Here is a 26,405-nt window from a genome sequence, read left to right as displayed (position 1 = left end):
CCAACTCACCCAACCATCTATCCATGACCTCAGCATAATAACGGTGGGCATAGGCACGATCATAGAGGTTGTCACGCATAGCAGGAAGAGTGGCATTCACGACCTTGAGAAGTTGTCTTGTGTTACGTTCACTACATGCCTGTGCCTCCATGACAGTCCAAACCATGTGTCTGGTGACACTTGCTGTGGCAGTTGTGACAGGAGCATGATGGCCAGCAATCCCCCTTCAAACACCCCTGCCCGTCCCCCTGTGTGGGACCTTGCCTGTTATCTGGCTATGGCTGGTGTCTACAAACACACTTGCTATAGTTACCAGACTTGCCTGTCCTATGCCACCACCCGCCAACTATCCATCATCTATGGCCACTGGTGATGGGATATGTGTCGGCATTGTAACTGTGTGAGGAGATGGGGTGGACAACAGTGGGATGTCAACCAATGGCACAGATTTAGCCCCTGACAACCCCACCTGTGCCTCACTATGGCTATCATCATTGTCAGAGTCTGTGGAGACACTGACATCAGTTCCCAAGCAGGAGGGACCCCGACCCCCATTGCCACCTGTAAGGAGAATACAGTAAATGTAAATTAATACCTGTACATTATGGTTGGCTGCCACATACACAGGCATGCACACAGACACACACACAGATACTTACAGGTTAGGTGGCACAAAGCTATTACACATACCTCACATTAACCAAAAGGTGATATGCATGACACACAGCCCTCATCATCATGCATTGCAGCCATTCTCAATCTGGGATGCACGAGTACACTTAGTAGGTGACGTCCATTCCCCCAGCACACACTGAACCCATGTACACATTATTGCTGTTCACCTGTATAGCACAGTGGCAGCTACTGTAGTCCATACCTCACAACTGTACAAATCATTGAAGAAGGTGTAGATGTTTGGTACATATGTTTTCTCTGTTCCTTACAACCCCTATGTGTTAGTCTGACACATTACTGGGATCATATAAGGATCGATGTCACTAATTAATGACATAGATTTGATTTGCAGACCTCATCACCAGCAGTGAATGTATATTCAAACAAATCCTGTTACACCAACAACCTTCTAAGCTTAATGTGGATATGATAAGTGTACACACCCCTGTTAACATGGCAAGCTCTTGTATCATATAAAATGAGACCATAATACTGCATTCAAAAACATTACCCACCTTGAATGTGACATATAAACTGTGCAATCCAATCGAGAAACAAACAAATGTGTTAGTTGTGAAATATACTGAGTGAGAGGTGTATGATACAGTGGTTACATAGATGTGGACACCCTTAAACCAATACTTTTTTTAAACACCTGATAAATGGACTACAGCAGTCACTCTTCCTGGGAAGGGGAGTATCAGCATGGCACATCTTGACTTGGCATTATTTCGACAGTCTTCCCTGTAAAGGTCCCCCAACTTTGTCAGCTGGCAAGGGCAGCTCATGTGCACAGATGTTGGAGGCCACACTGGGGGTTTACTATTGGTGTTAAGACTGCTCTTTGTCTGGCCCACTACATACCCTTTATTGTATTCAGGTGGAGCCATTCTTAGGTAGCTTTAGATGTATGCTTCAGGTCATTGTCATGTTGGAAGCTGAAACCCCTCTTCATCCTCAGCCATCTTCCAGATGCTTGACAGCTTTGGCCCACACATGAGTGTTATTTGAACTGTTCATAATTCCCTCCACCATGCCTACAAGCCTAGTTCCAGCTAATTGAACAGCAACCCAAAGCAGGGCACTGCCACCAGTGAGCTTAAACATGTGGATGGTGGTCTTCAGGTGAAGTGAGGTGTTGCTTGTGCACCACATGTAGCTTTAGGGATAGTAGGTGTAGGTTTGAACCTTGGTCTCATTACACCATTACACATTTCAACACATGCCTTTGGGAGACCTGGTGTTATGTTTTGCTACTTGAACACAGCCCTGCATGGTGTTTGGCATGGGTAAATACTTCTATCTACTGACCCTACCCCATAGGCCAGACTTATGCAGACTCCAGGTGAGTGTTGTCACATGTACTACACAACTAGTACTTGCCAGAGAGTTCTGCAAGTCCGTCAGTGTTGCTGCATGTCTCCTGGCAGCCTCCCTGACCAGTACTCAACATGTCCTTTCATGTGTTTTGGAAGGACCTCTGGTTCATTTAAACAGCACTGTTGTCCCATATTTAATCTACCTTTTGATGACTGTCTCCATTGTATTCCATGGTATATGCAATGCTGTGTTAATGTTGTTGTACCCTACTCCTGACTGATATCTTTCAAATGTGAGATCCCTATAATGATTTGTAAGAAGTGTGCAAGCCATGGCTGCTTCTGGTATAGGCAACTGAGCAAATGTCATGAATACACTGTTCTGACAGTGGACCATTATTCATTGTTACATTGAGTCCCTGTACCTGATGGCAGGTGTGTACCCAAGCAGAGTGAATGCTGTCAGTACATCACAAGCTGCTCCTACAATGTGTTATTTGGAGGGTGTGCACACATATGCATCCAGCGTATTGTAAGGTTTGTATACGCCATATTTGGTGGCCTAACATATTGTGGGTTTTACAAGCTGATTGTTCATATTATGGTCATATTACAGGTTGGAAAAGGTGTGGAATGTAACATTGTAGTCTCTCATTGTATACATCAGAAACACTTGGCATCTTGACAGGGGTGTGTACACTGTGGTATTAACTGTATAGGATTAATGTGTCATACATGTCCCTAACATAGCCTATTTGTCCCCCCAGTTTGTTGGTCTCTGTGCAGATGTTTTACACTGACAGGTTATGAGGTATGCCGCAGGAATGTTACATCACCCTTCAGATAGGCCCCGTGGTGACCACTATGATGCACTACAGTTAACACCACCACCAGTGAACATGGACATCAAGCAATATGGCTAGGTGTGTATGGGCAAAGCACAACAATACAATGATATACTCACCAGTTACAGGCTGCTGTCCCACTTGTAGACCATAGGGAGATAAATAGGTGTGGGAGAGAGGTACTGTCAGCAGACTCTCATGTGGACTTGGTACAGGGGGGAAGCAGCATTCGACTCTCAGCTAGAGCGTCTTCTGTGTGGAGACGTGTGAATGGGCGTACCTTCGTTGAAGGTTGTGCGTTAGGGCTGGCAACTCAGCATGTAAAAATCAACTGCCAATCATTAGCGGACAGCTGTGGCGACCCCTAACCGGGAAAAACCAAAAGACACAACAACAACAACATGGTGTAGTGCTACATTACTTTGACTGTAGTTTATAGTGCCCTGGGTTCAAAACTTGGTAGGACGGATTATTTTGTTGCAAGGCAGAACAGTTGCTACTGGAGAGAGAGGCATGAGGGCAATATTTAAAAGAGGTCCCTAGTTTGGATCCATTGACCCAATTTTGACAGCCTTTGGACAGATTTGTTGCAGTAAGAAGTTCAAAGTATGGATATGAGGTATGACTCCAATATATATATATATATATATATATATATATATATATATATATATGTGTATGTGTGTGTGTGTGTGTGTGTGTGTGTGTGTGTGTGTGTGTGTGTGTGTGTGTGTGTGTGTGTGTCCTAGAGCTATATATATATATATATATATATATATATATATATATATTTACTTTTCTATATATATCTATATGCATATATGTATATATTCTATATGTATGTCTCTACATATATTATGTATTTTTCAATATTATATATATATATATATATATATATATATATATATATATATATATATGCATCTGTATACAAAACTTGACTAATTCTACATAATCTTTTCCCTACTGTTGAATGACTCTACTGAACGATATGTTTGAAAAAGCATCAGACATTTCTATAGCTCAGATGGTATTGTGGTAAACTGCTGTGGCTATCGTGTGTAGAGTCCTGTGTTCAATAATTGCAAGGGCTGATTATTTTGTTGCTGAGCAGAAGAAGGGCTGTTGGATACAGAGTGATTAAGGCACTTTTAAGCAGTTGTAAGTGGGTTTGTTTGGGTTTGCACGGCAGTAAGCGATGCCAAGTTACGGTGAACTATGCTGTCACACAGTTAGCCCTAGAAGTGCTTAATCTGAGTTAGCATCTCTTAGCACCACACAAATATGCTTATTCCTTCTTACTACTGCTTACTCTGGCTTACCCCTATGCTAAGTTCTTTAAAAGAAAAGAAAAAATGGGTGATAGGAAAGTAGTGAAAAAGGGGGCATGCAAAGGGAAAAACAATATGAAAGATAGCTAGGTCCATAGCTGTTCATTTCTTATACAGCAACAGCTGTGCTTTTATACAGAATTTGGAGGTAAATTTGGACACTCAAACCCCCTATCAGAGGGACGAGGACAACAGTAATGTGTTGTTAAGCCAGTTAGACCAGAATACATGTGCCCAGTGGACACATGTTTGAAACGGACAGCTATGTATGGGGCAACATTTGTTTTTTGGGAACAGATTGCACTTTTTTTTTTTTTTTTTATAGGGTGAGAGTGGGATGTTGGGAAAGGATAGTAGGTATATTTGGGGAGGTAGGTTGGGTAGGATGACAGACAAACAGACAAGACCGCAGACAGAGGTGGTACATGACATGTGGGGGGTAAACACCTTGGGCGGAGAGGGAGGTTGGTAATTGGATACCAATAAGCCCCCAAATAGATTCAGTGGGACTGAGGTCCCCACCCATGGGCAGTCACACTGGGTCCCAAAGGTGGCTGTGCTGGGAGCTGAGCAGGTGGGGCAGACTGACCCTCAAAATGAGCCATATTGCCCTCAAGCTGGCATAGCAAATCTCCAAACTCTTTCCGAAGCTCGCTATGCAGCAATCCCCGGACCTGATGATGGGTGACTGCTCCCGCACTCGGGGGGATGGGCACCAAAGGTGGTGCAAGACCAACAGACGAGGAGGTCCCAGGTTGGGTCCCCAATGTGCTGGGGCCCAGTGCCACAGTCAGTTGAGGTGGAACAGGCAGATACATTGGGATTGGCCTTCCAGGACATGCTATGGTGTTGCAGTTTTATAACATATGTTCGTTAGTCATAAAAAACACATTCCAGGATTAGTTATAACAGCATGCCTAGGGATTCCCTTTAACTCAAAACACCCGATTTGGGAACAGTTGCATTGCAAACAAAACACATGCATATATGCAACCACAGTGGACATGCAGGTTACATTGATAGCAATAGGCCACCGATGATAGTATTTGAACAGGGAACATTAATAGTCAAACTTTTAAATATTTGTAGAACAACAGGACACATGTCCCAACAGTAGGTTTGGTGAAAAACATACCCATTGATTTATGTGTTTAGATTATTGGTGCAGACAGGGTGAGGGAGAGAGAGAGATATGTCAATTAACAACTGTATAGGCTTCAATTAGTCACAACTTTAATGATTATTGCTCTAATCATTACTCAGCTGGTATTACCTCGCTTTACATCACCCTATGGCCTTGGGTTGGGCAGTGGTATGTTTGTACACAGTGTATAATTACAGCCTTCTTACAGCTACTTTATACCTTTTCTTACCTAGCAGACCTGTTGAGGATGTTTCTGTTAACACTACATGACTGTTTCTACCCATAATCACATTGTCAGGGTTACATATGCGCACTCATAGTGTGTGTGTGTGTGTGTGTGTGTGTGTGTGTGTGTGTGTGTGTGTGTGTGTGTGTGTGTGTGTGTGTGTGTGTGTGTGTGTGTGTGTGTGTGTGTGTGCTACTGCCATACTCTGCCAAGATTTAAATTGGTCACCCTGAGTGTGGGTGGCAGTGACCACTAGCTGTGACAGCGTGACACTTGAGGGACATTTCTTGGAGGAGACTACTTGGTGTCTGTACTTATCTTACTGTCACTTGCAGCCTTGGGGTTGGACAGTGGGTGTTGTACACAGTGTATAATTACAGCCTTCTTACAGCTACTTTATACCTTTTCTTACCTGGCAGACCTGTGAAGGAAGTTTCTGTTAACACTACCTGACTGTTTCTACACATATTTATATATTCCTGAGTGAAAAATATGCATACAGCTTACTACCACTCCTGGGATTCAAACTGTGCCAGTTTGTGCATAAAATAGAACAAAGTTTGTGTTTCATCAGAATGAGCTATTAAGAAACTGATGCCTTTTGACTGTTTTCTGCCTAATACTCTCTTGGTTGTATAATATGACCTTGTAATTCTGACATTCATGCATGGCAGATAATTCAGGTCTATATTAGAACATCAAAGTTTCAAAACGTCAAATGATCTAATATCGACCCCTATTCTGCGAACGCTGAAAATAGCAAAGCTACAGAAAACCAAATGTTTCCCTAGGGAAAGAATTTGGTTGTACATTTTTGTCACTTTGCTATTTTCAGCGCTGTGGTGGAAAGTTACGGGTCAGGTTCAGGTAAGTGTGTGATTGGGCACGGGTTAGGTGAGTTAGGGTTAGGTATGTGTGCGATTGTGTGGACGTGAGGGATAGGGCAGGTTAGGTGAGTTAGGGTTAGGGCATGGGTCAGGTAAGTGTGTGATTGTGTGGATGTGAGGGTTAGGGCGGGATAGGTGAGTTAGGGTTAGGGCACGGGTGAGGTGAGTGTGCGATAATGACGGACCTTAGGGTTAGGGTTTGGGTTAAGGTAAGTGGATAGTTAGTGGTGTATGTACAGTTTAGTGTAGGGTTAGATGTAAGATTTTAGGTGTATGTGTGTGGATTGCTGTGTGTTTGGTGTGCTTGTGTTGTGTGTATGTGTTTTGGAACAGTGAATTTTTTCCCTAGGAAAAAATTAGCTGTTCTGCATGTTCGATGTTGTCAGCGTTCGCTGAATAGGGGCCGATATTAGAACATCTGAAGTTTTGAAACTTTGCTGTTTTAATATAGACCCAATAATTCTTATACTGTGTAGTCCTACATTGACATAGGATAGTCTGAAAAACACTGGTTAACACAACATTACTATTCAGGTGTCAGATCTTGGTGCATGGAACATTTCATATAGTTAATCTCCTGCTTTACAGCTCCACAATCTATGTCAGATGAGCCTTGATTATTTAATGCTTTCAGAGCTATAGTTGCTGTGCAGAAACTGTACACATTTCAATTCATACCATCACATACCAAAGTAAACACGACCAGTCCAGGATTTTGACTTTTATTGACAGGTACTGACACTTTTATTGATATATGCCCTGCACATCACTATTACCCTTCTAATGTCTTGTTTATTCAGTACAAACCATACCCATTTTTAAATACAAACAGGTGACATTCTACTCCTTTCTATTTATTTTGCCATGAGTACTACAAGCTAGATTTGTACTCACCAGCCTCGCGATGCACCCTTTGCAGCCTGCTGGCATGGCCGTCCATGTTCGCAGCCCTCTCATCTGCAGCTGTGCAGGAGATAGAGACTCATTTATGCATACCTATCCATCACATAAACAGGCTAGACTTTGGAAAACACTTACTGATACTGATACTTACACACAGCTGGGACATTCCCCGACCATGCATCTTGGACCCACCTGTCCAAGAGCTCCCTCTTCTTACGCTTCAAGTCGGCAAAGTGGTGCTGGACCTGCTCACCAGTCTGAGGGATGCCAGTGGCACTGGTGAGGTCACATGCGAGATGGTCTCAGGCCCATGCTTTGTATTAGGAGCCCAGGTACTGGTACTGCAGCAGTCTCCCACCATGGTTTTCTACTAGGTGTCCAACCATGACTCTGGACTCCTGAATGCCTCAGCGCTGTGCCTGAAAGTGCGCACTACACCAACACCAGCCATAGTGCCTGCATTGGGGAGCTACAACTGGTTATGAACTTTATTAATGCCTGTGAGGTTTAAATAGGGCTGATTTCCCACCCTTTGCCATGATTGGATGGTTTTGAATATGCTGAGCTAAGCTAAGCGATGGGCAAACCTGCTTAGCAAAAATAAGCATTGCTTAAAGGGGTAGATACTAAGCACTGCTTACCACTGTCTAAATCTGCTTAGCTACGTTAATTATTGCTAAGTATAGAAATTTAAGCAATGTTTACTCCAGCTAAGCACAGATGAACACAATTTAGAATTGTTCAGTTTTCATTATTATCATTATCAGTATTATTATTAATTATTATTATCATTATTATTATTATTATTATTATCATTTTATGTGTACTGTGGTGGTGGTGCTGCTGTAGTGTTGTTGCCTCACAGTAAGATGTCCTGTTCGATTCTCAGCTAGAGCATCTTCTGTGTGGAGACATGCATGAATGGGCATACCTTTGTTGAAGGTTGAGCGTCAGGGCCGGCAACTCGGCACATAAAAATCTACTGCCAATCATTAGCGGACCGGAGTTCTGCTGTGGCGACCCCTAACCGGTAAAAGCAAAAAGACACAACAACAACAACATCATCATTTTATGTGCATTCATTACATTCTTTTGTGGCTATACTGTATGGGACACTTGTGTTTACATGGGGGTTTCAAATCTGTACTACACTGACATGTCACATTTGGACCTGCTACACTACCCTGGTTAACAAATGTATATTATTCACTACCCATTTCTAGAAAAACATATTTTTAGTGCTGTTTTCACAAATAAAAATGAATGGTCTGCATTGTGGCTTGAACCACGAATGATGGCATGCTAAGCGAAAGCTGTAACCACTACACTATTTCACTTTGACTATTTTGGTAGTATAGTTCTATTTAGCTCCTTCAACTGTTTAAGCTATGCTATACATAGATGTGTGATGTGCATACCCACTCAGCTACGCTTAAACTTTATTGGGGATGGGAAAAAAAAAGAATATTTAACATTACTCTTATAAACTTAGAAAGCTGCTAGAATAAATCAGTTTGTGTGTTAGCAGACATTCTTTGAAGGATATAAGTTATGCAACTCAAATGTATGTCACTATTTAGTGACTTCAATCCTTAGATCATCACAATGATTTGCCAGATGAGAGGAAATTTTATGAGGGAAAGGCCAAAAATCTAAGGGAAAACTCTGGACATTCTGCGAACATCTGGCCAGTTGAGACATATGTTGTGGGGGGGCTGTGCTTCTGTATTTTGTCCGCTGACACTATTATCTTGTGATAACAGTGTCCATGGACACTGTTAGTTGCTTTAGAATTGCCATACAGCAATTCTAGAGTGTAGGGGGTGTGTGTACTGTGCAAGCAATGCTCGGACATGCCCCCTGCACTCCTACACGGCTCATGTCCATGTAGAGAATACAGCAGCGTGCCTTCATTAATATGCAAGGTGCACTGCTGCTCTACATGGCCATGCTCTGCTCCATGCAGGAATAGCACTATTCCTGCATGGAGTTTAATGAATCCAGGGGGCAGTCTTGTACCAGGGTAATAATAAAGCCAGACAATTTTGGACAGTCTGCCCAACATTCAGTTTGGTTGAAATTTCCTCCACTTAAGAAAGTATGCCAATTGTTTTAAAATACTTAAAAATGTGAAACAATGCAAGTTTTTTTTTTTAATTTAAGTTTTAATGTTATTATCATTTCAAAACAAAATGGAATGGTATGAAACATTTACTGCTGTAAATACAGTTTTTAGTTTAAAAGTTGTATCTGCTATCTGAGATACTTGAAGTATACATTACTTTTACAAAATCCATTTATGCTGCTCCAGTTTCTTATTTTATGGATTGTGTAAATAATTATAATTAAAACAATTACCAGAAGAGGTCATTGTAACATTTTTTTCAATTTCCTTTTTCAGATGATTTCAGTCGTGTCAGACTAATTTCCATGCATGAAGATGAAGGCTCAGACTACATTAATGCCAACTACATTCCAGTAAGTAAGGACAACACCAAATTAAAGGTGATAGGGGACAGATGAGTTGACCACAAACTACAGACCAATGTAATTGAAGACTAGGAACAAATCTTTAACTAAATTTAGTAGTGAGTAAGGTGTGGTTACTAGGAGAATAGTCTCCCACATTGTCCCACTATATAAAATCCTGAATCTTTAATACTGAAGCACAAGATCCTAAAAATGAAAATCTTGAATGCTGCAGTCCTAAAATGGCACCCCTGCCATTGACAATCTCATCCCCTTCTCCTTCACACCCATACAAACTAATTATATAAAGACTCTCTTATCCAAATGCAAACCTTGCTGCACAGCTGCAGACAAACTCCCTAATGAATTTTTAAAACTTGTGGCTCCTTCAATTGCCTACTCCATTTCAGTCTTGATTAATCATTCTATTAAAGAACAATATGTTCCACTTATATGGAAAATATATCATATTATACCCCTCTACAAAGGTGGACCCTCCAAAGAACTAACTAACTAACTATTGTCCCATAGCTATCCCCCCCTTGTGAAAATATTAGAAAACTGCATCCACAACCAACTCATTTACTACTTTCTTACCAATAACCTCCTTTCCAGCTCTCAGCATGGCTTCTGACCTAAGCATAGTACCAGCACTGCCCTCCTATCTTTCACTAACACTGTCCCCCATCTCATGAATGGCCAGCTTGTCTCTTCCATCTTTCTTGATATGTCCAAAGCCTTCAACACCATATCCCACCAGCTACTACTTAATAAACTGTCTTCCTGTGGCCTCAGTCTATCCTCACTAACTTGGCTCCATAGCTGCCTTTCCAATCGACAATAGGCTACAAAATGGGAAAACTCTCTTTCCTCCCTACTCCCCATCTCCATGGGTGTACCCCAAGGTTCTATTCTCAGTTCACTTCTCTTTATCATATTTACAAACAACCTTAGTTTAACAACTCAACTAGCCTCCATAGTACAGTATGCCAATGATATGACCACTCATCTGCTCTGCCTCCTCACCCCAAGAACACCAACTAAAAATGCAATCTTCTTTCCGGGACATTGAAACGTACCTCTCTCATCACCAACTCATTTTAAATCCCAACAAAACCAAAATTATAGTTTTCAGTAACAAAAAACCCAAACCTTCCAGGCTCCCTCTCTCAATCATCTCCACAAATGGAACCAAAATAGTCTCCACAAACCACACTAAACTTTTAGGTGGTACCATAGATGGTAACCTCAAACTTGATATACATGTTGCCCAAACGATCAAAAAAAGTCCACATCAAACTAGACAACTTATACAGGGCCAAACCATACCTAACTCCCAATGCCAGGCTAGGCACTGCTCCACACACCTTCTATCCACCCTTCTGTATGGATTGCTTATATTCACTAACCTTCAAAAATCAAACATCAGCAGCCCTGAATCATTTTAGAATAAGATCACTAAATTTGTCACTAATCACCCACACAAATCTCACCACTGCTCAGATCTTTCACAATTAAACTGGCTTGAGCTCCCCAACCTTTTATCACTCAGTCAACTAATCTTAGCCACAAAATAATTTATCATCCCAGCAAATGCCCTGCCATCTTCTATTTAGTTCGACCTAGTACTAATCTTAGATCTCTCAGATCTTCCAACAGACTTTTACTAAAGGTATCCAACTACCACAACTATCATGGTGACTCCCTCTATTCACACAGAATAGCCAAACTCTGGAACACTCTTCCAGAGACTATATCAAAAAACCCTATTCACATTCAGTTCAAATCACTCCTAAAGGAACACCTTACCAGTCATTGGTTATGCTCCTGCGACTCTCCAGGTTAATTATTTTTCCCACTTCTATTACTTTTTCTCATCAGATCTTCTAACATCCTTATCTTAATTTGTTTTTAGTATCAAAAAATACCCAGAACTTGCATTCTACTACTGCTTGTATTGTATTTTTGCTTGTTAATGTACTATGATTGTATTGTACTGTTGACTGCATTATGTATATGGCTTCTTTGTTGTGGTGTACTGCTGTGGAGCTTTCTCCCCAGGTCTCCACTGGCAATGGGACTTTGCATTGTATTATTGCTTGTTACTGTACTATGAGTGTATTGTACTATTGATTGCTTTATATTATGCCTTGTTTGCTGTGGTGTACTACTGTAGAGCTTTTCTCTCCGGGTCTCCACTGAAAATGGGCCCCTGGCCCAGCTGGACATACCTGGTTAAGAAATGTAATAAATAAAATAAATAAATATAATGACCATATTTAGCCAGTTTGTTTTATACAGCATATCTATTCAAATATAATTTTTCATAGAACTAAGCCTATGTTTTCTAACCCATGTGCTTGTTAGTTTATTCTGTGTCTGAGGTCCCACACTGCTGAAGAATGAGGAAGATTTAATTGTACTTCTTTCTTAGACAGTGTGTGGATGTAATAGTAGTGGTGGTGGACAGAGAGGCACATGCCCCACATGGATGGCTTTTAGTAGAGGTGGAGAGAGAGAGAAAGAATTTCATATGGATGTACAGCAGTGCTGTCCCTACCCTTCAAACATATATCTTTAATGTATACTACTGACAAATACACACATTTTAGAAGAACTCATGGTATTGTGTTTTAGTCCTGAAGCATTTGGTAAGTAAATGGGATTCAGGACTTCAGATCTTATCCATTCTTCAGACTTCAGTCAAGCGCTTCAAAACAGTGAACAGTAAAGAAGACTGTGCAAAAAGATAAGCATCTGTAAGATGTTATTACATTTACCCTAGTTCTACCAAAGAGGCAGTATGGCATACACAGATTCTGGTGCTATTAACATTGATAAAAGTAGTTTATACTCACAGTTATTAGCATACAGTCAGAACACCAAATGTCACTAGATGAGAATAATTATTACCTTCACTCTTGTCCTTGTTGTAACCATTATTCATATACTGCTGGTGGTCAGGCAGACTACTTAATGAGATCAATCTCATGAATAATCTCATACAATAGGCAGTTGTATCTTGCATATTTTATGCAGTTAGAGTCTAGGGAAAAAGACCAAATGCAGGCCATCATGGACTAGTGACTTTGATTTGTTGCAAGGGAAAAGGGGCTGCACATGCTGTGGCAAGAAGAGCAGCGTCTTCTTAGCTGACCTTTCACCTGATGCCTAAAAAGTAAAGAAAAAGTGGCTATGCATATATTATTGCTACTGTGCTTTTAAAGATTTAATTGCTGTCTTAATTGCTGTTTTTTGATAGGTTGCTGTGCCATGTGATATGTTTGAATGAGATATAAGAAGTTCTGTTTTAATGGCTGTTTTATGTAAGACACTGAATTAGGATATTTGTATCTGAAAGCTTTGTTGTTTTATTAAAAGTTCATTGATGGTGTGGAGTGCTACTTGTTTTTTTTGCTTGAAGCTCTTTGGTTCGTATTCTGCACTTTACCACTAGCTCACCTTTTCTCTGTGACTAAAAGACTTAAGCCTGGTTTCTTTCATTGTTTTTGGTGGGACCAACTCAGGTCATTAGTCTGGTGGAGGCTAAAGCCAAATCTCCCCCAAAATGTGTACTAATGGAGGACAGGTACAAGTGTTACTGAACAGGATTAAGAAACTCAAACGTGCCATAACTTCTTTTATATTTTGCAGTTAAGCTAGAACATTCAAGAAGAAAAACCTGTCCCTGTTATGTGACACCCACCCTATTCACAAAAATGTAGCCTGTTACTAACTTACCTAAGATAAATATAGGTAAGCAGAAGTCCCCTCTGCTAAGAGGAGTGCCCTCTGTGACCTGATAAGAGGACTGGGATTCAGTGAGTAAGAAGAAATGAACAGGTAATTTAATTGTTCCACAGAACGCTATAAGCTGAGTAAAATCCATCATGCAGAAAGAAAGTTATAAAAGGGTGGCAATAACTTTTCAGGGCTTTTAAATGTGTCTACTATAAAAGAGAATTCTGCTCAAAAGTCAAGTTTTTCTTTCCAAAAATTGCCCCCCGCCCCCCCATAATCCAACACTAAACACTTCACATTTACAGAAAAACATCATTTAATAATTATGTTTACCTTTCTTTCCTGTATTTGTTAAATGTGCCTTATCAGTTACAGATTGCTAACATCACATCTCAGATAAATAGTGTTACCTGGAGAATGAACAAAGGCAGGGCTTTCAGGCTTAGTTTCCAGATGTAAATGCCTTTCTCTTTAATAGAACTCAGTGCCATGAAGAAAGAAAGAAAACAAATATGTTCATCTAACTCTTACCTTTATCACTATTTAATTTTGTCTACACTGTAATGTCTGTAAAAGTGCATGCTTCTTCTGGAGTTGGGGAAAGAAGATTAACATCAAAGACTTTAATTCTAGCTACAGTATTTAAAACTGTGAGTGAAACACAAACCATCACAGCCCAAGTAACATCTATAAATCACAGGGGTCAAATTTCTCACACCTGAACACTGAATTACAGTTGTTACTTTGAAAAAACAATTAACTCAGTCACATTTTCAAGCCTGTCATTCAAACATTCCTTAAAGGACAACTCTACCCACAGACTAAAAAAAAATGTTTATTTCATCATGGTTTGGTGTTTCCTACATTTTAACACTACTCTGGGACTATTTAGAGCTTTTTAGATATTTTTATATGCAATTTCTGACTCTGACCACATGGGGTCTGGCATCTTGAAATAATTCTGACTGTTTAGTCTACCTCTACGTATCCCAGAATGCATTGTTTGTCTCCAAAAAATTACATCAGATCTGCCACGTTTTCCCTAAAGCTGCTGTCAGTGCACTGATTTTACAGGCATTCACTGCTGTGTTATAGTCACCTACCTTTGGTTAACATTTTATCCTTTTTCAATGACTACTTCAAACACAAGCAGTACAAATGCTACAGAACAGAATAGAAAAGTGCATTTTATTGCTCTTCCTTCTTAGAAATGCTAACTTGATTTCTTTTGTAAAGGCTGAAATCTAGTTCTTCAAGGTATTTCCCCCTTCACACCTACCTTCTCTAGCTGTCAAAGAGCTAAGAGTAATTTGACCCATTATCTGCATGTGATTGACAGCTCACAGCAGGTGACCAGACTAATGTACTCTTTTATGGTCAGCCTTTCAGTCCTTACAGTGGGAAAATTTTTTTGTTGCACTCCTCCTGTCAAATTTAGAACCAAGCTCCATAGCACTAGGAATAATCACTGTTTTGCAAAGCATCAAACTCCCACTTATTTTTCCTTCCTGTTTGGTTAAATAGCTAACAAATGATGCACTATAAACACAAAATATTTCACAGACTTGCATGACAGCACCCACATGCTTTTTTAAGTGGTAATTTAAGAAAATTATGGTATTGCATACTTCTTGTAATCTGATGTAGTCTTGTCAATTAATTGTCACAGACATCTGCTTCTTATGTAAAAACATGCAATTAATGTCTATGCATGGTCATTGCAAATTTATGCTCTTAGTTTTTGCAACTGTTATTGTGCTTTTGCCTGTACTTTGTCACATATCGGTAGGGCTCTTCAGAAAAGTAAGATTATAGTTTAACATTTTTGCTAGCTTAAGAGTGGGCTGGGCAAGGCAGCTTTGACATCACAATATGGGAGGCCCACTGGCTCTTCTGTACAGCATGCAAATCAGGTGGGGATTACATCACTTTGGGGGAGGAAACGTCCCGGTAGCTAGAGCAAGAGCTGTAGCAGATGTGACATCATCATTTCAGAGTCAGCTAGAGGTTTTTCAACTTGGTTTTCAAAGTGAAAGTAAAACAGTATGGAAAGGTAGGAAGCCTAACAGGGAAAACAGTTGAGTGGATTACTTTTTAAAGCTGCATGGGTTATTTTTGAGGCTATATCAATGAACAGGGACTAAAAGAGACAGAAATTTGAGCAATCTGCTTTAATATGCCATTGTTGTCCTTTAGAATGCTGCAACAGAGATGGCCACTAATGAAAATCAAAGGAAGCGAAGTAATTAAAATACGGATTGATGCTGACAGTGAAAAGTAAGCAGTCACAGCAATGTTGTCAACTGATGAAAAGCAAAACTAGAGTAAATGATCACTTCACCATAAGTATTTTTTCTGTCCCTCTAACATAACATAAGGAAGGTGAAGGCATTGACTGTAAAATAATGCTAGCCATGGCAGTCGCCTTCAGATCATTTGAAGGTATAACAAATTAGAGGATAATAGTAACCATTTTTTGAAACAGAGGCATTAGCAATGCAGAAACGTTCAAGACTGGCTGAAAAAGACATTTTTTTCAGTTTTGGGTGCCTTTGGTTGGCCATATTATGGTCCCAGATATGGCTTGCTTAGTACAATACCTGTGTTCCCATACATTCCAAAGGATCCACTGAGAAACTCTAAAACTACTGCTACAGTTAGTGAACTGCAACTTGATTATTTATTTAAATCTGATTCCTGCTCAGCACTTTGGAAGATTATTATGGGCAGTTTTGTCATTACCATGTTTTGAAGAATGCGTTTAATTTTTTTATCGTCACTTCTGTAAAAAAGCATGCCATGAATTTACATGGATCTGCTTATTTCCACAAGCATTGCTTGGTATTTCATCTGTACTTAGCTAGCTACATTTCTCTAATCTTCTCTCAGAACTATTCTGGTTTACAGAGACCAGACAATTCTATAACTGTTTAAGATAGTTATTTTAATTTAGATAAATATGCAACCTATTTAGAGGTATGATTACTCATTTTAATAAACATTTCTGTTGCTGTAATAGGCAACAGCTAAAATGCAGCATATATTTTTTAAGAATATGAAGCAACATTTGAGGGGAGAGAGATGTGTATATTTTTTTAATTTAAAATGGGATGAGGAACAAAATTATGAGATTTTGACTAAAAAATAGAAATTTCTGTCTGTGCTCCTGCTTCTAAATAGAAAAGCTGTAAAAGGCTTATTTTACCAGTTCCAGAAGGAAATGACATCTACCCAGATATACAAGCAATGTTTAAAATAAGTAAATAAATGCAATTGTCTTATGACGTTAGAAAATGTTTTACAATATGCAGAATATCTTTGTTGAAGTTGAGGACATAGCTGTTTTGTTATGATTTTTTTCACTGGTGTTAAAAAATGGATTTTGCAAACTGTACATTCCAAAGAGTTCTTGAATTAGATAGAATACCTGTAATTTGTGTTATCTGCAAAAACTACACTTAGAAACATCTTTACAATGCTAAACTAGCAACAGTAAAGCAACATAAAGTACCTAATAATTGCATAATTTTAACCAGGTTCAGAAATAACATTCGTTTGCCTCTATGGCCTTTTAACCAAACATGTCAGTCCTACATGTCAGGTAAAATATAAAAAAAATACTTTGCCAAATAAAGTAGAAAACTGACTGAATGGGGTCTATATCATATGTTTGAAGACTGAAAATGTTGACTCACCTTTAGTCGACACAGGAAACGTCAAATCTGCAGTTTATTGAACATGCAAATCATTGATTTCTTTAAAAAGAAATTGGTTGGCAGTTCCATTGCATCTGCCCTTTCCCCAACTGTAGTGGGATCTTGGAGTTAGAATATTCAGTTAGGGGAGTGTGGGGGGGCAAAGCCCCACACTTAAAAGTGTTAATTGTTTTGTAATGTTCATTGCTGGCCTACTGATTTCTTTCCCTTGGAAAGAAATTGGTGATTTGGCCATTCAATGAACTGCAGGTTCAAGATTTTCGTGTCGACTAAAGGTGAGTCGACATTTTTAGTCTTAGATTAGATAATATAGACCCGCCTGAATGAGCTACAAAATAAATTCATAACCATCATGTAAAAGTCATAGTTAGTTATAAATAAAGCATGTCTTCACAGTCAGAAGTGGTAGGAATGAGCTTCATAACAGGACAGACATTTGCCTAGAAATAAATTTTGCAGTCTGTTGACAATCTAAGACTGTAACTCTTGTGACAAAACCATAAATCTATAAATCATCAGATCATTTCTGTGCTGAACAACTGAGCCTGCTTGGATTTTGGAATTTGGATATTCTGAGCTGCATATGGAGAACTGATAAAGATAAAGAAGAGAATTGCCTTTATGTTTACTGTTTGTTGAATGCTTATTGATAATCCTGAGGGTACCACTGAACCTCCTCCTGTGGTTTGACAATAACATCTGTGGAATAGCCTTCCATGTCTTGTTAACTTCAATCTCACTTTGAAGTAATTTATTTTAACTTAGAAACCATATTGGAATCAATTTTAGGTCCTTTATCTTGTCACATTTCAAATAACCTTATCATTGATATTAAATTGTTAAGCCCTATCATCTACACTGATAAAATAGTTCTTCGATTATCTGGCTCAAGTTATCCAAATAGCCCTTTAGGGAGATTAAGGAGCTGCAAATCTATTCTAGGACTGGATACTTGGCAAAATGCTGGAGTTTTCCAGAGCCATAGCCAATTGTGGTTCCCAGTGCAGCTGTCCAATCAGGTGCCCCACCCACTATGCACAGAACACATAGTACACATAGTGCACACAGTATGCAAAGTACACACAGTACACTCAGTAGATACAGAGCACACAGTAAACATGGTGCACACAGTGCATACATTGTACACAGGGCACATAGTACACACAGTGCATATTGTATATACAGTGCACACAGTACACACAATTCACACAGCACACACAGTGCACAAAGTGCATACATTGTACACAGTGCATACTGTATACACAGTGCACACAGTACACACAGTACACACCATGCACACAGTACAGACAGTAAACACAGTGCACAGAGTACCCACAGTGCACACAGTGCATGCAGCACACAAAGTACACACAGCATACCTCTACCTAGTCAAATCCTATGTCAAACTAAATTTAAACCCTTATGTTAACCAATAGATAATAAACTGCCTCACTCATACAGTAGTGGATGCTGTTTGTGAGACTTTTCTGAGTATATTAAGAAAAGAGAGAAATATTGAAAAGAAAAATGTATACATAAATATTTCTTTTGGTTAACAAAATCAGTGTTAGCTTATAGTTTGTGACTTTGTGTCAAAATGATTTTGCAACACATTGATATTTGTATATATCAATTTGTTGTTTTAGGGCTACAATTCTCGCCAGGAGTATATTGCAACTCAAGGGCCACTGCCAGAGACGCGTTATGACTTCTGGAAGATGGTGCTGCAACAGAAATCACCAATCATTGTCATGCTGACACAGTGCAATGAAAGAAGAAGGGTAAGATAAATATTTGCATATTACTGTAGACATATGCTGATTTCACGTGTAGTTTTGTGTTGTTTTTCGGTTAGGAACTATCCTATTGAAAATTTTTGATTGCTAATATTAAATGTACATGCAGAGCTGATGTGTTTTGCTGTGTTTACATTTAGTGTGAAATATTCATGTTTACTGAATGTGTACAGTATATATAAATGGAGTGTTTATATATTTATTAAGTGAAATATTGAATTGGTTTTTAACAGTGGCATTTTTCAGGCAGTCATATACTGAATTGTTTTTTAACAGTGTCATTTTTGAGGCAGTCATATCAGTGAATACCATACTTACAATATAGTGCACACTGCAATACAGTGATTCCAAAGAATTATATAGTACAAAACCTCAAAAATGCATCTAATCAACATGTTTGTGGTGATTCATTAAATGCCGAATGCAAAATATTCTAACTTCACATTTTACCGTGTCACATATGGTCAAGAAGTTTAGTAAGTGAAATATTGTGCACTGACCATCTTAATGAGGAGACATTCTGTAAAGAGGAAGGTTGTTTAACTAGTATGAATATAGCTGTAGAGGATAGCACAGCATGAGAATTTTCTGTATGTGTGTGTCTGTGTATGTCAGCAGAGATTACTTTGTTCAGGGAGAGTTCTTCCTTCTTCATGTTTGTGTGACTGTGGAATGGGTATATATATAATTTCAAGGGTATGGGAGAATCCCGCCACATGGGTTGCACAGAGAGGCGTTTTTAGAAAGTTTGTGTCTTTTGTAAGTGTGGTATAGTTTTGTAATTTTTGTTCAAGTGGTAGGAATTTTTGATGCCAAGTTAAATACTTATTCATCTGCTTGTGTTTGTTGTATCATTCACAATTTTATGCTTTCAGTATTTGATGATATAATACTTATAATACATACAGCTGTGGGATCAAAATTCCATATTAAAGAAACTAGATTACATAAGTTGTCCACTGAGCTGAATCACTAAACACACCAGATTGACTTTGCAAACTTTTTTTATATACAGTCAAGGACAACTAATAGTGATGCCATAAGTAATTAATATGCAACTTATCAAGAAATACCATCAAACCATAACCTCAAGCCAGTTGGCATACACCAGCCTGTTCTGGCTGTCACTTCAGAGAAAAAAATAGGTGCATATTCCTAGCTACCTCGGACCTGGTGGCAAACCCATTTAACTCATACTTACAAGCCACATACCCCTTGATGAGGCCACCGGTCAAATCTGGGTCCAACTTAAGGAGAGCCGAGGCCGCTGAACAAGAACAAGGGGGAACACTAGGTGGGGGTGAAGCTATAAGGCTGCCGCCAACCCAGTATGCCATGCCATTCCCCCCAAATCAACGGCCTCACAAATAAATTCTGGGTTATGACAGAAAACAAGTTAAACTTTGTAAGATCTTTGAATAGTGACAACTATATCCAAACTAAATTAAACCCCATGTTATTTAAATGAACATTTGTCCAAATCATAGAAGTCAGGCTCCAGTCTGTCAATATTATTGTGATAAATCACCTGAAAACCAATTTGGCTAGCAGCCCACTTGACTCTGTAGTTGATAAAATGCCTGCTTTCTCAATTACACTAGGTCTTCTAGTGCCCTTCAGTACAGTCTAGGGATGATGGCAGACCAAAAGAAAGCTACCTTTGGATATAGCTGCCACAAGTGGTCCATATCAGATAAGATTCTGGCCAACAATATATTCTTAGTGTCTTGACCCAGATCATTTCCATCTAGGTGAATTATCACAATGCTGCAAGAATTCTTCCATGGTAATCTTACACCATATTTCTCAAAATTGAAACCAACTAATGCAGGGGAAACAAAAAGAATGAACTGTCCACTGGTTACTGTCAAAAGAACTTGCACGACTAGCTGGGCAGGCCAAGGCTCAGATGGATACTCTCTGAATAAAGAATGACCCAAGAGCCAAATCACCTCCTTCCCTGCAACAGAAATAAAAATTAATGTCTGATGTATGACAAAAAAGCAATCAGAAACTCACCTTCCCATTCTTTAAATGACCTGCAGAGAGTGCCCTTCTATGGCCAACTCTGAGGTACAGCCTATCCAAAAGGAATGAAAGGAGTATCCTCATGGGTGAATTCCTTTCCCTGCCAAAGCCTCTGTAAGAAATGTGTTCATCTGTGATAGGTTAAAACGCCTGCCTGAGGCCTGCATGAAAACTAAGCCTGATCTTTGCTCCAAGGGGGTAATATTAAATAGCAAACTGACCCAACGCAAGGGGCAAGTGACTAGCCTACTAGTCTCATCCAGATACACCTGCTAACCTCTACTAACTTGAGCGGTCCTGGCTTTCTTTAACCAAATAATGACAAACTCCCTGTGAATGACAAGATCCTCCCAGCAAAGGTAAAAGAAAAGTACATTGGCCTGGAAAGCACCCACATACAAAGGGGTGAACAAAGCAGCTATATAGACAAAAAAGTGAAATTGACCAATGGTCCTATAAAGTCCTTGAATAACAATGGGAAGCATATGTCTACCAACAACTTTTCTGGAATGCTGGGAAGGTCCCCATATGTTTTCTAGGCCCTTAAGTATCCTCCCCATATCCCAATGTCCTGACACATCCTGAAGGCCCAAAAAATGGTGAAACCATCCCAAAGCTGCAAGGTGTACACTGAGAGTTATAGATGAATTCCCCACTGTGAACCTAGCCACAAAAAAATGCAGCAACAACTGTACACCCCCCATGGCCTGGGACCAGGAATCAAAGGCCTGCAGAATGCCTTGAAAACCTGGAGGGAGGACAAGTAAGCTTTTCTAGTGCTGCTGGCCCAAGAATTTGCCAAAACCTGTAATGCAAGTCTTCTCCAATCAGCCAGACTCCCACAGGAACTGGGGTACCTTTTAGATCTGAATGCATGGACAAGAGGTGAAACTTGGCAAACTGAAACTGGGAAAGACTGTCAGCTATAAGATTAAGATGACCAGGAATATGAACACAAAAAAATGACAAATTAATTTGTAGATTCAGCAAAACTAAAAGCCTGATGATGGAGTGGACGCACTTGGACCTAGAAGAATGTTTTTTTTTGAGAGCGTGAATCACTGCAATATTATCTGAGTGAAAAATGATCCTCTTGTCACGTAATCTATCTCTCCATATTAACACTGCACCCAAATAGGAAAAATTCTAAAAACGTGATGTCCCTCCTCCTCTCCATGAACCAACATTCTGGCCACCTTTCAACAAACCAGCTACCCATAAAATAACCCCCCATACCAGACCCCCCCCCCCAGCTGCATTGTAAAAAGCTCAAGGTTAGTGGTTGTGGTCCATGGGGACTGCCAAAAAGAAACTCCATAAAACTGGCTCAATAATGTAAGCCATAATCAAAGGTCCTCTTTAACCTGTTTGGTCAGACAAAGTTTAGCAAACCATGTAACTACATGATGTCTCCTACCTGTAATTTGCTGGAATGCAAGAATCTCCAAAGTAACTGCCGGACTTGTTGAAGTTTGGACAGAGGAAGCTTGAAGGAGTTATCAGTGATATCTATTTCTAAACCCAAAAAAAGGCAGGACTTAACTTTTTCCCTCTGACTTATCATTAGCCAAGGTAATCCCCAACTTGTTGCAAAGCTGCTTGAAAATGGACATCCCTTCCCAAGCACCATCTTGATCCTCCCCACTATCAAAATCTAGGTAGTGTACTGCTGACTGGCAGGGGGCCCATTTTTGCCAGCACCAATGTAAATCAGTGCTAAATATTTAGAATGTTGCACAAGCCACAGCACACCCAACTGGCATTGCTATGTCGAAAAATATCTTCCCATTGAACTGAAAACCTAGGCAAGGCTAATCCTCTTGTCCATACCTCTCAACCACACTGAATTCCTCAGTATTTACTGCTTTCGAGATCTAAATAATGCGGTGCCATGAATTCCTGAGTGGCCCTTCAATTCCCAATTTAAAAAAAAATGTTAATTGTTATTTACTAGTTGAAATAATGTCTGACATCTTCACACATTGCCAGCATATCCTAAAACATCATCAACATGCAGGGGTGTGAGTGATGACATCAACTTTGTGAGGCAGACGACTGCCTGTCAGACTCGGTCGGGGTCGGACTCCATCGGACTGTAATTTGTATTGTATTTATTATAGCTGCAGCAGTGAGTGGACTCCAGACTGGAGCTGTGTGCATAATTTTATTTAAGTTCTGCAGAAGAGTCTGCCCAGCACCCACCCATGTCCACACTAGCTAGGAGGATGAGAAAATATACTTTCTCTATCTCTGGGAGCTCGACCTCCAGGTAAGTAAAAAATAAAAACACGAGTATCAGAAAAGGTTCTGCTCTGCACTGTGAAATTTGTGATCAGTAGCTATCTGGTACACTACTAGCAGAAGTTCATTTATCTGAGGCAGCAATCAGATGGGCAACATTCCACTAGCATTGTTGATCAAATCTTATTGCAACATGATTATTTATTTTCTGTCAAGTGCATGATGCATGATTTTAGTAACTTCTTATTTTTTCACATCAGAAATGGTACGTGACATATATGAGAATTTGAGAAAACAAATATGCAGCGAGATTCTGTACTAGAAGCAAGTAATTTTGTCTTGTAAGAGAGCATTCAGCTGTAGCACAGACCTTGTTTAAAGCTACCTATGTTATGCCAATTTCTTACAGCTACATATCCATCATGTATATACTTTACCTTGTAGTCTTTTAACTGGTTGCATTGAGTTGACAGATGATCAGTATACAAGACTTCAGCACTGAAAAGTTTGAATGTTAATATGACTGTTAAGCTTTGTCATTTTCTTGTGTGATGTATCTCTGTAATGATAAAATGACAGTTTTGGCAAATAACACCCCCAGGTTCACTGCTGCAGTAATCCAGTAAACATTGCTGTGGGTGAGATAAAAAATGCAGGGTAATACCCAGCTTAAGATTATAGATTCATAGATTAGTACTAGGCTAATTGCCCTTGCAGGCCATTTTAAGCCTAGCCAATTACCCCATGTGAGAATCAAACCCTGCACCTTGTGTCTGCAAGGTAAACACCTTAACCATTCTGCCATCCTCCCCAATGTCTTATTTGGCATTGTTGTTTTTCTTCTTCTTCTTTCGGCTTATTCCCGGATAGGGGTCACCACAGCGGATCACATGTCCACTCATGATTGGCAGTGGAATTTTACAGTGTCGAGTTGCCAGCCCGGCACCCAACCTTCCACAGAAGGCACACACACACATGCACTCATGCCTAGGACCAATTTAGAGTGTTCAATCCACCTACAGCATGTCTTTGGGATGTGGGAGGAAACCAGAGCACCCGGAGGAAACCCACGCAACCACAGGGAGGACATGCAGATTCCGCACAGAAGGCACCCCAGCCGAGGATCGAACCAGAGAACCTCTTGCTGTGAGGCAACAATGCTAACCGCTGCACCACCGTGGCTGCCCATTTGGCATTGTTGAGTGCATAAATTAATCTGATCTTTATTCTCTTCTGTCCATAATGCCTTAGCCCATTATGTTCAGAAGCAGTTATCACCTTTTCTTGGGAATTTTACATAACTTTCAGGATACCTTCAAATGCAGATAAATGGATGTATTTCCCATTTTCTCAAATGAAGTCAGTAGAAGTTACATCACACTGCAAAAGTCATAACTATCTATTTATTTTTTGAGTAGAAAAAGAGTGAAGATGTCTTCTATATGCTGCTGCATCACAATTGCAATATGAAGTTATGAGCACAGGGCTTTTTACACACTAGTTTGATCATTCATTCATCTTCATTGCTAGGTGACTTGTAGTGTTGTGCTAGTTACTTATAAAAGTAATAAGTTACTATTACTAGTTACTTTTCAGTGAAGGTAATATATTACTATTACTTATTACTTTTCTAAAAAAGTAATATACAACTATTACTAGTTACTAACTAAAGTAACAAGTTACTCTTGAGTTACTTTTACATAAGTATAGTTTATCAATTGTTATATTACATGTCACATTACAATCCACCAGTATCACTCAGTAAACACAATCTCTGTAGAAGTAAAAGCCATCCAAATAATTCCACATTAAATTACACATCTGTATCTAATGAAGAGGTTGCTACTGGCAAAACAACTTTACATTTCAATGTTTCATCTACAAATTCAGTGCCTCCTGCCCTTGAAGAATGAATTGCCTGTTACCAGCTTAACAATTTCTTTTAATGTAATACTGCAATAGGAAATGACTGATAACAAGTTCATAGTTACTAGGCATCTCACACAGAGGACACACTCAGGAGTGTAAAATCCCTATCCCTCTTAAAATGCACCAAATAATCAGCAATCAAAAGGGCACTGCAATATCAGCACTCCATCTACATGTTGTGGGGAGTAGAATCCACAGCTTTCTGCACCAAAGGCAATCATGCTACTAACACTGCTTTCAAATTCTACAGCACAAACAGTGACTGCCATTTGCTAAACAAAACAGTTACCTGCACATTGAAAATAGACTTAGTATGAGCAGCAGTAAACTTATCTTCCATTGAAACTCACAATTTCATGAAATGAAATGAAACTCATAATCTCTTAAAAATGCACTGAAACTCATAATTCTGGGAAAATGTACTAAAACTCAAACTTACAGTCACGTCAGCAGTCTGGACGTTGATGTAGAGGATTTGGGCTATTGTCTCCAGTCTCCACTGAAGCTCAATTCCTTCAGCAGTCTGGTAGTCCGTGTACAGGGTTCAGGCTCTTGTCTCCTATAACCAGTAGGGTCAAGCCTGATCAAGTTAATTGACTAATCTGCCCCCCTCTCCAACTAGGGCATTACATACCATAGCTCCGTACCTCTCAACCTCTTAGCATAAGAAATCTGGACAAAGTGTAAAATAATGGGACAAAGGCCCCAAAATAGGGACAGATTTTAAATATTGCTATTATAGACTTAGAAATTTGTTAAAATGACATTTGCCTTGCCATGCATTTTCTAAAAGAAATTGAAACTCAAATGTTTGACATTATTTAATTATTTCAGTCCTCAGTGATTTGCCGGAAAACCTCAAATGTTAAGGAATAATCCAAAATATAAGGCAAACGTCTAGACAATTGAGAGGTATGCATACCCTTCAACCTCTTAGTGCAAGAAATCTGGACAAAGTCTGAAATAATGGGGATACAATGGCCCAAAATAGGGATACATTTTAAATATTGCTTTTTTAACTTAGAAAGTTGCTAGAATAACAGGATTTGTCTTAGTATGTATTTTCTGAAGGATATGAAGTCTGAATCTCATATATGTCATTATTTAGTGACTTCAGTCCTCCAGGATTTGCCAGAAAACAACAAATTGTATGAC

At 39.5% G+C, this 26,405-nt stretch overlaps 1 protein-coding gene across 4 annotated transcripts in view; it reads left to right on the top strand.

Annotated features, from left to right (window-relative positions):
* PTPRO (protein tyrosine phosphatase receptor type O) overlaps positions 1-26,405 on the top strand; it is a 1,723,724-nt gene that overhangs the window by 1,499,385 nt on the left and 197,934 nt on the right. For all 4 annotated transcript variants that reach the window (XM_044088440.1, XM_044088442.1, XM_044088441.1 and 1 more), the window contains 2 exons: positions 9,732-9,808; positions 18,903-19,037. In XM_044088440.1, the coding sequence (XP_043944375.1) occupies positions 9,732-9,808; positions 18,903-19,037 (212 nt within the window). The remainder of the gene's footprint in view (positions 1-9,731; positions 9,809-18,902; positions 19,038-26,405) is intronic.

The sequence above is a fragment of the Protopterus annectens genome, chromosome 11.part0 (genome assembly GCF_019279795.1).
Source record: "Protopterus annectens isolate FY-2018-M chromosome 11.part0, PAN1.0, whole genome shotgun sequence".
Lineage (NCBI taxonomy): Eukaryota > Metazoa > Chordata > Ceratodontiformes > Protopteridae > Protopterus > Protopterus annectens.
The sequence above is the reverse complement of the archived record's forward strand: the minus strand, read 5'-3'. Positions and strand labels throughout refer to the sequence as shown.